This window comes from Psittacula echo (assembly GCF_963264785.1).
Source record: "Psittacula echo genome assembly, contig: SCAFFOLD_165, whole genome shotgun sequence".
In the NCBI taxonomy this organism is placed as follows: Eukaryota; Metazoa; Chordata; class Aves; order Psittaciformes; family Psittacidae; genus Psittacula; species Psittacula echo.
In genome coordinates this window covers 1-16,286 of record NW_027664151.1, presented here as the reverse complement: position 1 = coordinate 16,286, position 16,286 = coordinate 1, and the positions used below count along the sequence as shown (strand labels likewise).

The 16,286-nt window shown below is 63.8% G+C and overlaps 2 protein-coding genes across 2 annotated transcripts in view; both read left to right on the top strand.

Moving 5' to 3' along the window:
- LOC308232759 (DNA polymerase delta catalytic subunit-like) overlaps window positions 1-4,590 on the top strand; it is a gene marked incomplete at its 5' end in the record, with an annotated part of 29,781 nt that extends 25,191 nt beyond the window's left edge. The window contains 4 exon segments of the mRNA XM_080639990.1: window positions 192-308; window positions 733-785; window positions 3,002-3,099; window positions 4,419-4,590. Of these exon segments, the coding sequence (XP_080496116.1) occupies window positions 192-308; window positions 733-785; window positions 3,002-3,099; window positions 4,419-4,515 (365 nt within the window).
- A 278-nt stretch (window positions 4,591-4,868) lies between these two features.
- On the top strand, window positions 4,869-15,667 carry LOC308232760 (protein arginine N-methyltransferase 1-like; the record flags this gene model as incomplete). The annotated part of the gene is given in 11 exon segments (XM_080639991.1): window positions 4,869-4,901; window positions 6,258-6,311; window positions 9,353-9,383; window positions 9,386-9,450; window positions 10,692-10,847; window positions 12,165-12,228; window positions 12,798-12,940; window positions 13,736-13,823; window positions 13,911-13,942; window positions 13,944-14,027; window positions 15,459-15,667. Coding segments are annotated over 11 exon segments (959 nt in total), but the record flags the coding sequence as incomplete, so codon positions are not given.
- Window positions 15,668-16,286: the final 619 nt, after the last annotated feature.

Below are 16,286 nucleotides of genomic sequence, written 5' to 3'. Positions count from 1 at the left end.
TTTATAACCCAACGTGGAGGTCATTGGAGGGGTCCCCATTTAACCCAATGGGGGAGTCCCCACTGAACCCATTGGGGGGGTCCCCCCTTTATAACCCAGTGGGAGGTCATTGGGGCATCCCCATTGAACCCAATGGGGGGGTCATTGTGGGGGTCCCCCCCATGGACCTCAATGGCCCCCCCATCCCGCAGGGGGGGAGCACACCCGCTGCAAGACGCTGCTGACGGCGCAGGTCGGGGGGGGGCTCTTGGCCTTCGCCACGCGGCGCAGCACGTGCGTGGGCTGCCGGGCCGTACTACAGCACCACGGTAGGGGGGGCCGCTGCGCGACGCCCATTGGGGTCCATTGCGCAGGGCAGGGTGAACCCCCCCCTTCTATAATGGGAGCGTCCTAGCCCGGGCTGTGCCATAGCGCCACGGGAGGGGGAGTCACTGTGCGCTGCCCATTGGGGTCCATTGCGCAGGGCAGGGTGAACCCCCCCCTTCTATAATGGGAGCGTCCTAGCCCGGGCTGTGCCATAGCGCCACGGGAGGGGGAGTCACTGCGCGCTGCCCATTGGGGTCCATTGTGTGCCCCCCCCCATTGCCCCATAACTGCCACCCGTTGCCTCTTATTGCCCCCATTGCCCCTTATTGCCCCCATTGCCTCTTATTGCCCCCATTGCCTCTTATTGCCCCCATTGCCCCATAACTGCCCCCATTGTGCCCCCCCCCAATCTGTTGCCCCCCCCAGGAGCCGTTTGTGACTTCTGCCGCCAGCGCCAAGCTGAGCTCTACCAGAAGGAGGTGATGGGGGGAGCTAGGAGGGTCTATGGGGTCTATGGGGGGGCTGTAGGGGTCTATAGGGGGGACTATAGGGGCTATTGGGCCCTATGGGGTCTATAGGGAGGGCTATAGGGGTCTATGGGGTCCATAGGGTGGTCTATAGGGGTCTATGGGGTCTATAGGGAGGGCTATAAGGGTCTATGGGGTCCATAGGGTGGTCTATAGGGGTCTATGGGGTCTATAGGGTGGTCTATAGGGGTCTATGGGGTCCATAGGGTGGTCTATAGGGGTCTATGGGGTCCATAGGGTGGTCTATAGGGGTCTATGGGGTCTATAGGGAGGGCTATAGGGGTCTATGGGGTCCATAGGGTGGTCTATTGGGCCCTATGGGGTCTATAGGGAGGGCTATAGGGGTCTATGGGGTCCATAGGGTGGTCTATAGGGGTCTATGGGGTCCATAGGGTGGTCTATAGGGGTCTATGGGGTCTATAGGGAGGGCTATAGGGGTCTATGGGGTCCATAGGGTGGTCTATAGGGGTCTATGGGGTCCATAGGGTGGTCTATAGGGGTCTATGGGGTCTATAGGGAGGGCTATAGGGGTCTATGGGGTCCATAGGGTGGTCTATAGGGGTCTATGGGGTCTATGGGGTGGTCTATAGGGGTCTATGGGGTCTATAGGGTGGTCTATAGGGGTCTATGGGGTCTATAGGGTGGTCTGTAGGGGTCTATGGGGTCTATAGGGTGGTCTATAGTGGTCTATGGGGTCTATGGGGTGGTCTATAGGGGTCTATGGGGTGGTCTATAGGGAGGGCTAAAGGGGTCTATGGGGTCCATAGGGTGGTCTATAGGGGTCTATGGGGTCTATAGGGAGGGCTATAGGGGTCTATGGGGTCTATGGGGTGGTCTATAGGGGTCTATGGGGTCTATAGGGAGGGCTATAGGGATCTATGGGGTCTATGGGGTGGTCTATAGGGGTCTATGGGGTCTATAGGGAGGGCTATAGGGGTCTATAGGGGTCTATGGGGTCTATAGGGAGGGCTATAGGGGTCTATAGGGGTCTATGGGGTCCATAGGGAGGGCTATAGGGGTCTATGGGGTCTATGGGGTCTATAGGGGTCTATGGGGTCTATGGGGTGGTCTATAGGGGTCTATAGGGGTCTATAGGGGTCTATGGGGGTCTATGGGGGTCTATAGGGGTCTATGGGGTCCATAGGGTGGTCTATAGGGGTCTATGGGGTCTATAGGGAGGGCTATAGGGGTCTACGGGGTCTATGGGGTGGTCTATAGGGGTCTATGGGGTCTATAGGGAGGGCTATAGGGGTCTATGGGTTCTATGGGGTGGTCTATAGGGGTCTATGGGGTCTATAGGGAGGGCTATAGGGGTCTATGGGGTCCATAGGGTGGTCTATAGGGGTCTATGGGGTCTATAGGGAGGGCTATAGGGGTCTATGGGGTCCATAGGGTGGTCTATAGGGGTCTATGGGGTCTATAGGGTGGTCTATAGGGGTCTATGGGGTCCATAGGGTGGTCTATAGGGGTCTATGGGGTCTATAGGGTGGTCTGTAGGGGTCTATGGGGTCTATAGGGTGGTCTATAGGGGTCTATGGGGTCTATGGGGTGGTCTATAGGGGTCTATGGGGTGGTCTATAGGGAGGGCTATAGGGGTCTATGGGGTCTATGGGGTGGTCTATAGGGGTCTATAGGGTGGTCTATAGGGGTCTATGGGGTCTATGGGGTGGTCTATAGGGGTCTATGGGGTGGTCTATAGGGAGGGCTATAGGGGTCTATGGGGTCTATGGGGTGGTCTATAGGGGTCTATGGGGTGGTCTATAGGGGTCTATGGAGTCTATGGGGTCTATGGGGGTCTGTAGGGGTCTATAGGAGTCTATGGGGTCTATAGGGGTCTATGGGGTCTATAGGGGTCTATAGGGGTCTATGGGGTCTATAGGGGTCTATGGGGTCTATGGGGTGGTCTATAGGGGTCTATGGGGTCTATAGGGGTCTATGGGGTCTATGGGGTGGTCTATAGGGGTCTATGGGGTCTATAGGGGTCTATAGGGGTCTATAGGGGTCTATGGGGTCTATAGGGGTCTATGGGGTCTATGGGGTGGTCTATAGGGGTCTATGGGGTCTATAGGGGTCTATAGGGGTCTATAGGGGTCTATGGGGTCTATAGGGGTCTATGGGGGTGTCGTGGCCCCGCGGTGCCCACGCGCTGCCGTCGGTGCCGTTGCCAGGTGGGGGCGCTGGCGGCGCTGGAGCAGCGCTTCTCGCGCCTGTGGAGCCAGTGCCAGCGGTGCCAGGGCGCCCTGCACCAGGACGTGCTGTGCACCAGGTGCGCCCCATTGCGCCCCACTGCGCCCCACTGCGCCCCACTGAGCCCCATTGACCCCAGTGAGCCCCACTGCGCCCCACTGCGCCCCACTGCGCCCCACTGAGCCCCACTGAGCCCCACTGCGCCCCACTGCGCCCCACTGCGCCCCACTGAGCCCCACTGCGCCCCACTGCGCCCCACTGAGCCCCACTGAGCCCCACTGCGCCCCACTGAGCCCCATTGAGCCCCATTCAGCCCAATTGAGCCCCACTGAGCCCCATTGAGCCCTATTGATTCCCATTGACCCCCATTGACCCCACTGAACCCCATTGAACCCCATTGACCCCATTGAACCCCATTGAACCCCCATTGCCCCCATTGAACCCCATTGCCCCCATTGCCCCCATTGCCCCCCATTGCCCCATTGCCCCCATTGCCCCCATTGATCCCCATTGATCCCCATTGCCCCCATTGCCCCCATTGATCCCCATTGCCCCCATTACCCCCATTACCCCCATTACCCCCATTGCCCCCCATTGCCCCCATTGCCCCCATTGCCCTCATTGCCCCCATTGCCCACCATTGCTCCATTGCCCCCATTGCCCCCATTGCCCCCCATTGCCCCCATTGCCCCCATTGATCCCCATTGCCCCCATTACCCCCATTGCCCCCATTGCCCCCATTGCCCCCATTGCCCTCATTGCCCCCATTGCCCACCATTGCCCCATTGCCCCCATTGCCCCCCATTGCCCCCATAGCCCACCATTGCCCCATTGCCCCCATTGCCCCCCATTGCCCACCATTGCCCCATTGCCCCCATTGCCCCCCATTGCCCCCATTGCCCCCATTGCCCCCATTGACCCCATTGCCCTCATTGCCCCCATTGCCCCCATTGCCCACCATTGCCCCATTGCCCCCATTGCCCCCCATTGCCCCCCATTGCCCCATTGCCCCCATTGCCCCCATTGCTCCCATTGCCCCATTGCCCCCATTGCCCCCATTGCCCCATTGCCCCCATTGCCCCCATTGCTCCCATTGCCCCATTGCCCCCATTGCCCCTCTTGCCCCCATTGCCCCCATTGCTCCCATTGCCCCATTGCCCCCATTGCCCCCATTGCCCCATTGCCCCCATTGCCCCCATTGCTCCCATTGCCCCATTGCCCCCATTGCCCCCATTGCCCCCATTGCCCCCATTGCTCCCATTGCTCCCATTGCCCCCATTGCTCCCATTGCCCCATTGCCCCCATTGCCCCCATTGCCCTCATTGCCCCCATTGCCCCCATTGCCCCCATTGCCCCCATTGCCCCCCATTGACCCCATTGCCCCCCATTGCCCCCCAGCCGGGACTGCCCCATATTCTACATGCGCCGCAAGGTGCAGAAGGACCTGGACGCGCAGCAGGCGCTGGTCGCGCGTTTCGGGGTCCCCTCCTGGTGACCCCCCCTTGGACCCCCATCATTGCCCCCCCCCATGGCCACATCCGGGCCTTTGGGGGGGGTCCTGTGCTCAATAAACGCCCCATAGAAACCCATTGGGGTCCCCTTTATCCATGGGGCGGGGGGGGGGGGTGTGTGTGTGTCCTCCGAGCCGCTAGGTGGCGGCGCTGCGGCTCTGCGCCCACCCCTCCGCGGTGGGCGGGGCTTCGCCGTGGAGGGACAAGCCCCTGGCCAATCGCGCCGCGCCGCGGGGAGCGGCGGCCAATGGGGAGGCGCGGAGGGAGGCCCGGGCTCCGCCCACGGCATGAAAGGAGCGGGGCGGGGGGGGGGGCCGCTGGTGGTGGCGCTCTCAAGATGGCGGAGGCGGCGGCGAACTGCATCATGGAGGTGAGCGGGGCCGGGGGCCCTGTGGGGCGCTATGGGGCGCTGTGGGGCGCTGTGGGGCGCTGTGGGGCTCTATGGGGCCCTATAGTGTTCTATGGGGGCGCTGTGGGGGCTTCAAGGCGCTCTATGGGCCCCGTATTGGGGCCGCGGAGGCCTCTGGGGCGGGGGGGGGGGGTCTCCATAGGGCTCTATGGGGCCGGGGCGGGCGCTATGGGGCGGGGGGGCCCCTATAGGGCTCTGTAGGGGCTTTAAGGAGCTCTGTGGGGCCCGTATCGGGGCCGGGGGGGGATCTGTGGGGCGCTGTGGGGCAGGGGCCCGCTACGGGGTCCGTAATGGGGCCGTGGGGGGGGGCTGTGAGCGTCTATGGGGCTCAGTGGGGCTCTATAGGGCTCAATGGGGGTCGGTGGGGCCTCTGTGGGGCTCTGTGAGGCTCTGTGGGGCTCAAAGGGGCCTATGGGGGCCTCCATGGGGGTCAATGGGGCCTCTATGGGGGTCAGTGGCGCCTATGGAGGCCTCTGTAGGGCTCAATGGGGCCCAATGGGGCTGGGGGGGGCCCCGCACGCACGTGGGGGCCCGGGCCCCGCCCCCCCAAGCCCCGCCCCCGCCACGCGGCTCCCGCCAGCGCGGGAACAAAGGGGAGGGGGGAGGGGCGGGGCCTGTCGCGATAGAGCGGGGGGCGGGGCTCCTATCGCGATAACAGCAGCGGCCCCTCCCCCCCCCTAGACCCCAGTGGGGCTGCCCCCCCCCATAGACCCCAATGGGGCTGCCCCCCCCCCATAGACCCCAGTGGGGCTGCCCCCCCCCATAGACCCCAATGGGGCTGCCCCCCCCCCATAGACTCCAGTGGGGCTGCCCCCCCCCCATAGACCCCAATGGGGCTGCCCCCCTCCCATAGACCCCAATGGGGCTGCCCCCCTCCCATAGGCCCCAATGGGGCTGCCCCCCTCCCATAGACCCCAATGGGGCTGCCCCCCTCCCATAGGCCCCAATGGGGCTGCCCCCCTCCCATAGGCCCCAGTGGGGCTGCCCCCCTCCCATAGGCCCCAATGGGGCTGCCCCCCTCCCATAGGCCCCAATGGGGCTGCCCCCCTCCCATAGACCCCAATGGGGCTGCCCCCCTCCCATAGGCCCCAATGGGGCTGCCCCCCTCCCATAGGCCCCAGTGGGGCTGCCCCCCTCCCATAGACCCCAATGGGGCTGCCCCCCTCCCATAGGCCCCAGTGGGGCTGCCCCCCTCCCATAGACCCCAATGGGGCTGCCCCCCTCCCATAGGCCCCAGTGGGGCTGCCCCCCTCCCATAGGCCCCAATGGGGCTGCCCCATAGCCGCTATGGGGCTGACCACGCTTCCTCTCTCTTAGAGCTTTGTGGCCACTCTGGCAACCGGGATGAGGCTGCAGCCGCTGCTCCGGGATGTAACTATGCCGGGCCCCATAGAGAACTATAGAGCCCTATAGAGCTCATAGTGCCCCATAGAGAACTATAGAGCCCTATAGAGCTCATAGTGCCCCATAGAGAACTATAGAGCCCTATAGAGCTCATAGTGCCCCATAGAGAACTATAGAGCCCTATAGAGCCCATAGTGCCCCATAGAGAACTATAGAGCCCTATAGAGCCCATAGTGCCCCATAGAGAACTATAGAGCCCTATAGAGCCCATAGTGCCCCATAGAGAACTATAGAGCCCATAGTGCCCCCATAGAGAACTATAGATCCCATAGTGCCCCATAGAGCCCTGTAGAGACCCATAGAGCCCATAGTGCCCCATAGAGAACTATAGAGCCCTGTAGAGCCCATAGTGCCCAATAGAGCCCTGTAGAGCCCATAGTGCCCAATAGAGCCCTGTAGAGACCCATAGAGCCCCATAGAGACCTGTAGAGCCCCATAGAGCCATAGAGCCCTGTAGAGACCCATAGAGCCCATAGCGCCCCATAGAGACCTGTAGAGCCCCATAGAGCCCATAGAGCCCTGTAGAGACCCATAGAGCCCATAGTGCCCCATAGAGACCTGTAGAGACCCATAGAGCCCATAGTGCCCCATAGAGACCTGTAGAGACCCATAGAGTCCCATAGTGCCCCATAGAGACCGTAGCAACCCGTAGGAACGCATAGAAGCACATAGAGCCCCATAGAAAACCTATAGAGATCCTAGAAACCCATAGGGACCCATAGCACCCCATAGAGAACCATAGCGCCCCATAGAGACCCATAGACACATGTAGGGACCCCATAGGCCACATAAACCCCCTTTAGAGCCCCGTAACCCCCCCATGGGACCCCATAGAGCCCATAACCCCCCCCCTAAAAGCCCCATAGACCCCTATGGACCCCATAGACCCCCATAAAACCCCCATAGACCCTGACGGAACCCATAGACCCCAATGGACCCCATAGAGCCCCATAGACCCCAATGGACCCCATAGAGCCCCATAGACGCCAATGGACCCCATAGACCCCAATGGACCCCATAGAGCCTCCCCCATTCCCCTCCCCTTTAGTGCTCCCCAGAGCCCCCCCCAGCCCCATTGACCCCTACGGGCCCCCAGCCCCATTGACCCCTACGGGCCTCCAGCCCCATTGACCCCTACGGGCCCCCAGCCCCATTGACCCCTACGGGCCTCCAGCCCCATTGACCCCTACGGGCCCCCAGCCCCATTGACCCCTACGGGCCTCCAGCCCCATTGACCCCTATGGGCCCTCCAGCCCCATTGACCCCTACGGGCCTCCAGCCCCATTGACCCCTATGGGCCCCAGCCCCATTGACCCCTACGGGCCCCCAGCCCCATTGACCCCTACGGGCCCCCAGCCCCATTGACCCCTACGGCCTCCAGCCCCATTGAGCCCCGTGTCCCTGTGCCCCATTGAGCCCCGTGTCCCTGTGCCCCATTGAGCCCCGTGTCCCTGTGCCCCATTGAGCCCCGTGTCCCTGGGCCCCATTGAGCCCCGTGTCCCTGTGCCCCATTGAGCCCCGTGTCCCTGTGCCCCATTGAGCCCCGTGTCCCCTGTGCCCATTGAGCCCCGTGTCCCTGTGCCCCATTGAGCCCCGTGTCCCTGTGCCCCATTGAGCCCCGTGTCCCTGTGCCCATTGAGCCCCGTGTCCCTGTGGCCCATTGAGCCCCGTGTCCCTGTGCCCATTGAGCCCCGTGTCCCTGTGCCCCATTGAGCCCCGTGTCCCTGTGCCCATTGAGCCCCGTGTCCCTGTGCCCCATTGAGCCCCGTGTCCCTGGGCCCCATTGAGCCCGTGTCCCTGGGCCCCATTGAGCCCCGTGTCCCTGTGCCCCATTGAGCCCCGTGTCCCTGGGCCCCATTGAGCCCCGTGTCCCTGGGCCCCATTGAGCCCCGTGTCCCTGGGCCCCATTGAGCCCCGTGTCCCTGGGCCCCATTGAGCCCGTGTCCCTGTGCCCATTGAGCCCGTGTCCCTGTGCCCCATTGAGCCCCGTGTCCCTGTGCCCATTGAGCCCCGTGTCCCTGTGCCCCATTGAGCCCCGTGTCCCTGTGCCCCATTGAGCCCCGTGTCCCTGGGCCCATTGAGCCCCGTGTCCCTGGGCCCATTGAGCCCCGTGTCCCTGTGCCCCATTGAGCCCCGTGTCCCTGTGCCCATTGAGCCCCGTGTCCCTGTGCCCATTGAGCCCCGTGTCCCTGTGCCCATTGAGCCCCGTGTCCCTGTGCCCCATTGAGCCCCGTGTCCCTGTGCCCATTGAGCCCCGTGTCCCCTGTGCCCCATTGAGCCCCGTGTCCCTGTGCCCATTGAGCCCCGTGTCCCTGTGCCCATTGAGCCCCGTGTCCCTGTGCCCCATTGAGCCCCGTGTCCCTGTGCCCCATTGAGCCCCGTGTCCCTGTGCCCCATTGAGCCCCGTGTCCCTGTGCCCATTGAGCCCCGTGTCCCTGTGCCCATTGAGCCCCGTGTCCCTGTGCCCCATTGAGCCCCGTGTCCCTGTGCCCCATTGAGCCCCGTGTCCCTGTGCCCCATTGAGCCCCGTGTCCCCTGTGCCCCATTGAGCCCCGTGTCCCTGTGCCCATTGAGCCCCGTGTCCCTGTGCCCATTGAGCCCCGTGTCCCTGGGCCCCATTGAGCCCCGTGTCCCTGTGCCCCATTGAGCCCCGTGTCCCTGTGCCCATTGAGCCCCGTGTCCCTGTGCCCATTGAGCCCCGTGTCCCTGTGCCCATTGAGCCCCGTGTCCCTGGGCCCCATTGAGCCCCCGTGTCCCTGTGGCCCCATTGAGCCCCGTGTCCCTGTGCCCATTGAGCCCCGTGTCCCTGTGCCCATTGAGCCCCGTGTCCCTGTGCCCATTGAGCCCCGTGTCCCTGGGCCCCATTGAGCCCCGTGTCCCTGTGCCCCATTGAGCCCCGTGTCCCTGTGCCCATTGAGCCCCGTGTCCCTGTGCCCATTGAGCCCCGTGTCCCTGTGCCCATTGAGCCCCGTGTCCCTGTGCCCATTGAGCCCCGTGTCCCTGCCCAGGTCTCCTGCCCGCCCAGCGCCAGCCCCAAGCCCCCGCCGAGGAGATGACCTCCAAGGATTACTACTTCGACTCCTACGCGCACTTCGGCATCCACGAGGTACCCAAACCCCCCCTTTGTGCCCCCAAACCCCCCCTTTGTGCCCCAAACCCCCCCTTTGTGCCCCAAACCCCCCCTTTGTGCCCCCAAACCCCCTTTGTGCCCCCAAACCCCCCCTTTGTGCCCCCAAACCCCCCCTTTGTGCCCCCAAACCCCCCCTTTGTGCCCCAAACCCCCCCTTTGTGCCCCCAAACCCCCTTGTGCCCCCAAACCCCCCTTTGTGCCCCCCTTTGTGCCCCCAAACCCCCCCTTTGTGCCCCCCCTCGCTCCCCCCTCGCTCCCCCCTCGCTCCCCCCTCGCCCCCCCCTCGCCCCCCCCTCGCTCCCCCCCGCCCCCCCCTCGCCGCCCCCTCGCTCCCCCCTCGCTCCCCCTCGCCCCCCCCTCGCCCCCCCCTCGCCCCCCCCTCGCTCCCCCCTCGCTCCCCCCTCGCTCTCCCCCTTGCTCCCCCCCCTCGCCCCCCCCTCGCCCCCCCCTCGCCCCCCCCCTCGCTCCCCCCTCGCTCCCCCCTCGCCCCCCCCTCGCCCCCCCTCGCCCCCCCCTCGCTCCCCCCTCGCTCTCCCTCGCTCCCCCCCTCGCCCCCCCCTCGCCCCCCCCCTCGCCCCCCCCTCGCCCCCCCCTCGCCCCCCCCTCGCTCCCCCCTCGCCCCCCCTCGCTCCCCCCTCGCTCCCCCTCGCCCCCCCTCGCTCCCCCCTCGCCCCCCCCTCGCCCCCCCCCTCGCCCCCCCCTCGCTCCCCCCTCGCCCCCCCCTCGCTCCCCCCCCCTCGCTCCCCCCCCCTCGCTCCCCCCCCTCGCCCCCCCTCGCCCCCCCTCCCCCCCCCTCGCTCCCCCCCCCTCGCTCCCCCCTCGCTCCCCCCCCCGCCCCCCCTCGCCCCCCCTCGCCCCCCCCTCGCCCCCCCTCCCCCCCCCTCGCCCCCCCTCGCTCCCCCCTCGCCCCCCCCTCGCCCCCCCCTCGCCCCCCCCTCCCCCCCTCGCCCCCCCCTCGCTCCCCCTCGCCCCCCCTCGCCCCCCCCTCGCTCCCCCTCGCCCCCCCCCGCTCCCCCCTCGCCCCCCCCTCGCCCCCCCCTCGCTCCCCCCTCCCCCCCCCCTCGCTCCCCCCTCGCCCCCCCCTTGCTCCCCCCTCGCCCCCCCTCGCCCCCCCTCGCCCCCCCCTTGCTCCCCCCTCCCCCCCCCTCCCCCCCCCCTCGCCCCCCCCTCGCCCCCCGCCCCCCCGGCCCGGTTGCCATGGGCTCGCGGTGCCGCAGGAGATGCTCAAGGACGAGGTGCGCACGCTCACCTACCGCAACTCCATGTTCCACAACCGGCACCTCTTCAAGGACAAGGTCGTGCTCGACGTGGGCAGCGGCACCGGCATCCTCTGCATGTTCGCCGCCAAGGCCGGCGCCCGCAGGGTCATCGGGGTCAGGGTCCTATGGGGGGGCTGGGGGGGCTGAAAGGGGGTTATGGAGTCCTATAGGGGGGCAATGGGGTCCTATAGGGGGGCAATGGGGTCCTATAGGGGGGCTATGGGGTCCTATAGGGGGGCTGTGGGGTCCTATAGGGGGCTATGGGGTCCTATAGGGGGGCTGTGGGGGCTGAAAGGGGGCTATGGGGTCCTATAGGGGGGCTGGGGGGTCCTATAGGGGGGCTGGGGGTCCTATAGGGGGGCTGTGGGGGCTGAAAGGGGGCTATGGGGTCCTATAGGGGGGCTGGGGGGTCCTATAGGGGGGCTATGGGGTCCTATAGGGGGGCTGTGGGGTCCTATAGGGGGGCTGTGGGGGCTGAAAGGGGGTTATGGGGTCCTATAGGGGGGCTGTGGGGTCCTATAGGGGGGCAATGGGGTCCTATAGGGGGGCTATGGGGGCTGAAAGGGGGCTATGGGGTCCTATAGGGGGGCTGTGGGGTCCTATAGGGGGGCAATGGGGTCCTATAGGGGGGCTGGGGGGGCTGAAAGGGGCTATGGGGTCCTATAGGGGGCTATGGGGTCCTATAGGGGGCAGTGGGGTCCTATAGGGGGGCTATGGGGGATGAAAGGGGGCTGTGGGGTCCTATAGGGGGGCTGTGGGGTCCTATAGGGGGGCTATGGGGTCCTATAGGGGGGCTGTGGGGTCCTATAGGGGGCTATGGGGGCTGAAAGGGGGCTATGGGGTCCTATAGGGGGGCTGTGGGGTCTGAAAGGGGGCTGTGGGGTCCTATAGGGGGGCTGTGGGGTCCTATAGGGGGGCTGTGGGGGCTGAAAGGGGGCTATGGGGTCCTATAGGGGGGCTATGGGGTCCTATAGGGGGGCTGTGGGGGCTGAAAGGGGGCTATGGGGTCCTATAGGGGGGCTGTGGGGTCCTATAGGGGGGCTGGGGGGTCCTATAGGGGGCTGTGGGTCTGAAAGGGGGCTATGGGGTCCTATAGGGGGGCTATGGGGTCCTATAGGGGGGCTGGGGGGTCCTATAGGGGGGCTGTGGGGTCTGAAAGGGGGTTATGGGGTCCTATAGGGGGCTGTGGGTCCTATAGGGGGGCTATGGGGGCTGAAAGGGGGCTATGGGGTCCTATAGGGGGGCTGTGGGGTCTGAAAGGGGGTTATGGGGTCCTATGGGCTCTTAAAGGGGGCCTATAGGGTCCTATGGGGGACTATGGGCTCTTAAAGGTGGTCTGTGGGGTCCTAAAGGGGTAATAGGGTGCTTAGGGGGCTCTGGGGGGCTCTATGGGGCTGGCCGTGGGTCTCAGCCCCCCGCTTGCCCCCCCAGATCGAGTGTTCGAGCATCTCTGACTACGCCGTCAAGATCATCAAGGCCAATAAACTGGATCATGGTGAGGGCCCTGCCCCATAGCAACACGTAACTGCCCCATAGCGCCCCATAGCGCCCCAGAGAGACCCGTAACTGCCCCATAGCGCCCCATAGCGCCCCAGAGAGACCCATAACTGACCCATAGAGACCCATAACTGCCCCATAGCGCCCCAGAGAGACCCGTAACTGCCCCATAGCGCCCCATAACTGACCCATAGAGACCCGTAACTGCCCCATAGCGCCCCATAGCGCCCCAGAGAGACCCATAACTGCCCCATAGGCGCCCCAGAGAGACCCGTAACTGCCCCATAGCGCCCCATAGCGCCCCAGAGAGACCCGTAACTGCCCCATAGCGCCCCATAGCGCCCCAGAGAGACCCGTAACTGCCCCATAGCGCCCCAGAGAGACCCAGAGAGACCCATAACTGACCCATAGAGACCCATAACTGCCCCAAGCGCCCCATAGCACCCCAGAGAGACCCATAACTGCCCCATAGCGCCCCATAGAGACCCATAACTGACCCATAGAGACCCATAACTGCCCCATAGCGCCCATAGCACCCCCTAAGCCCTCTCCCCCCCATCTTTGCAGTGGTCTCCATCATCAAGGGCAAGGTGGAGGAGGTGGAGCTGCCGGTACCCAAGGTCGACGTCATCATCAGCGAGTGGATGGGCTACTGCCTGTTCTATGAGTCCATGCTCAACACGGTCATCTACGCGCGGGACAAGTGGCTGGTCAGTGGGGCTGCCCCATAGCCTGCCCCATAGCACTCCATAGCCCCCATTGTGCCCCATAGCCCCCATTGTGCCCCATAGCCCCATTGTGCCCCATAGCCCCGTTGTGCCCCATAGCCCCATTGTGCCCCATAGCCCCATTGTGCCCCATAGCCCCCATTGTACCCCATAGCCCCGTTGTGCCCCATAGCCCCCATTGTACCCCATAGCCCTCATTGTGCCCCATAGCCCCATTGTGCCCCATAGCCCCGTTGTGCCCCATAGCCCCGTTGTGCCCCATAGCCCCATTGTGCCCCATAGCCCCCATTGTGCCCCATAGCCCCCATTGTGCCCCATAGCCCCTTTGTACCCCATAGCCCTCATTGTGCCCCATAGCCCCATTGTGCCCCATAGCCCCATTGTACCCCATAGCCCTCATTGTGCCCCATAGCCCCATTGTGCCCCATAGCCCCATTGTACCCCATAGCCCCATTGTGCCCCATAGCCCCATTGTACCCCATAGCCCCATTGTGCCCCATAGCCCCATTGTACCCCATAGCCCTCATTGTGCCCCATAGCCCCATTGTGCCCCATAGCCCCATTGTACCCCATAGCCCCATTGTGCCCCATAGCCCCATTGTGCCCCATAGCCCCCATTGTACCCCATAGCCCCATTGTACCCCATAGCCCCATTGTGCCCCGTAGCCCCATTGTGCCCCATAGCCCCCATTGTGCCCCATAGCCCCATTGTACCCCATAGCCCCGTTGTACCCCATAGCCCCATTGTGCCCCATAGCCCCCATTGTGCCCCATAGGACCCCTGACGGCCTCATCTTCCCCGACCGCGCCACCCTCTACGTGACGGCCATTGAGGACCGGCAATACAAAGACTACAAGATCCACTGTAAGTCCTCCCAGCCACTAGGGGGTGCCCCCCACGCCGCCGGTGTGGGGCAGCGCCCCATAGACAGCCCCTGCCCCACATCTCTAGGGTGGGAGAACGTCTACGGCTTCGACATGTCCCTGCATCAAGGACGTGGCCATCAAGGAGCCCTTGGTGGACGTGGTGGACCCCAAGCAGCTGGTGACCAACGCCTGCCTCATCAAGGTGGGTGCTGTGGGGCGCTACGGTCTCTATGGGTCTCTCTCTATGGGTCCCTATGGGTCCATGTGGGTCTCTATGATCTCTATGGGTCTCTCTCTTTGGGTCTCTCTGGTTTCTCCCCATGGTCCCTATGGTCTCTATGGGTCCCTGTGGGTCTCTGTGGTCTCTGTGGGTCCTATGGTCCTCTATGGTCTCTATGGGTCTCTATGGGTCTCTATGGTCTCTATGGGTCTCTATGGGTCTCTATGGTCTCTATGGGTCTCTATGGTCTCTATGGTCTCTATGGGTCTCTATGGGTCCCTGTGGGTCTCTGTGGTCTCTGTGGGTCCCTATGGTCTCTATGGTCTCTATGGGTCTCTATGGGTCTCTTTGGGTCTCCTATGGGTCTCTATGGGTCCCTGTGGGTCTCCATGGTCTCTATGGGTCCCTGTGGGTCTCTATGGGTCTCTATGGTTCCTCTGGGTCTCTATGGTCTCTATGGGTCTCTATGGTCTCTATGGTCTCTATGGTCTCTATGGGTCTCTGTGGTCTCTATGGTCTCTATGGTCTCTATGGGTCTCTATGGGTCTCTATGGGCTCTATGGGCTCTATGGCTCTATGGGCTCTATGGTCTCTATGTTCCTATGGGTCTCTATGGGCTCTATGGTCTCTATGGTCTCTATGGGTCTCTATGGTCTCTATGGTCTCTATGGTCTCTATGGTCTCTATGGTCTCTATGGGTCTCTATGGTCTCTATGGTCTCTATGGGTCTCTATGGGTCTCTATGGTCTCTATGGTCTCTATGGTCTCTATGGTCTCTATGGTCTCTATGGGTCTCTATGGTCTCTATGGGCTCTATGGGTCTCTATGGTCTCTATGGTCTCTATGGTCTCTATGGGTCTCTATGGTCTCTATGGGCTCTATGGTCTCTATGGTCTCTATGGGTCTCTATGGTCTCTATGGTCTCTATGGGTCTCTATGGTCTCTATGGGCTCTATGGGTCTCTATGGTCTCTATGGTCTCTATGGTCTCTATGGGTCTCTATGGTCTCTATGGGCTCTATGGTCTCTATGGTCTCTATGGGTCTCTATGGTCTCTATGGGTCTCTATGGTCTCTATGGTCTCTATGGTCTCTATGGGTCTCTATGGTCTCTATGGTCTCTATGGTCTCTATGGGTCTCTATGATCTCTATGGGTCTCTATGGTCTCTATGGTCTCTATGGGCTCTATGGGCTCTATGGTCTCTATGGTCTCTATGGGCTCTATGGGCTCTATGGTCTCTATGGTCTCTATGGGTCTCTATGGGTCTCTATGGTCTCTATGGTCTCTATGGTCTCTATGGGCTCTATGGGCTCTATGGGCTCTATGGGCTCTATGGTCTCTATGGTCTCTATGGGTCCCTGTGGGTCCCTGTGGGTCCCTATGGTCTCCCCATGGTGTCTCTTGCGCCCGCAGGAGGTGGACATCAACGTGGTCAAGGTTGAGGACCTCACCTTCACGGCCCCCTTCTGCCCTGCAGGTCAAGCGCAACGACTCGTCCACGCGCTCGTCGCCTACTTCAACATCGAGTTCACGCGCTGCCACAAGCGCACCGGCTTCTCCACCAGTGAGCCAATCAGGGCGCGCGGCACGGGGGGGGCGGCTGCAGAAAGGGGCGGGGCCAGGTGGGAGGGACCAATCAGGGCTGAGCAGCGACAGGGAGGGGGGCGGGGCCTGCTCTCAGGGGCGGGGTCGAGTGGTGTGGGCCAATAGGCTTGGAGGTGCAGCAGGGAGGGGGCGGAGCCGAGTGGTAGGGACCAATCAGGATTGAGCTGCTCTGCCCTGCAGCACGGAGGGGGCGGAGCCTGAGCTAAGGGGCGGGGCTGATCGGGGGGGGGGCGGAGCCAGTGGTAGGGACCAATCAGATTTGAGCAGTGCCTGTGATTGGCTGCAAGAGGGAGGGGGTGGAGCCTAAGGAAAGGGGCGGGGCTAAGCCTGGAGGGGGTGGAGCCAGCAGTGTGAACCAATCAGGTTTGAGTGCACTGCAGCCGGTAGGGCTGGGGCCTAAGGAAAGGGGCGGAGCCAGTGGTCAGGACCAATCAGGTTCGAGCAAATGCTTGGCTGCTGCAGGCAGGGGGCGGAGCCTAAACCCAAGGGGCGGGGCCAGCTCTCGGCACCAACCAATCCCCTTCGAGCTGCAGCGGGGGGGGGGGGGGGGGGGGGGGGCTACCGGTCTCCCTGGGCTGTTCCATTGGCCCGCGCCCGGGGTGGGGGGGGTGTTCCTGCCCCCCAAGTGTGGGTCCG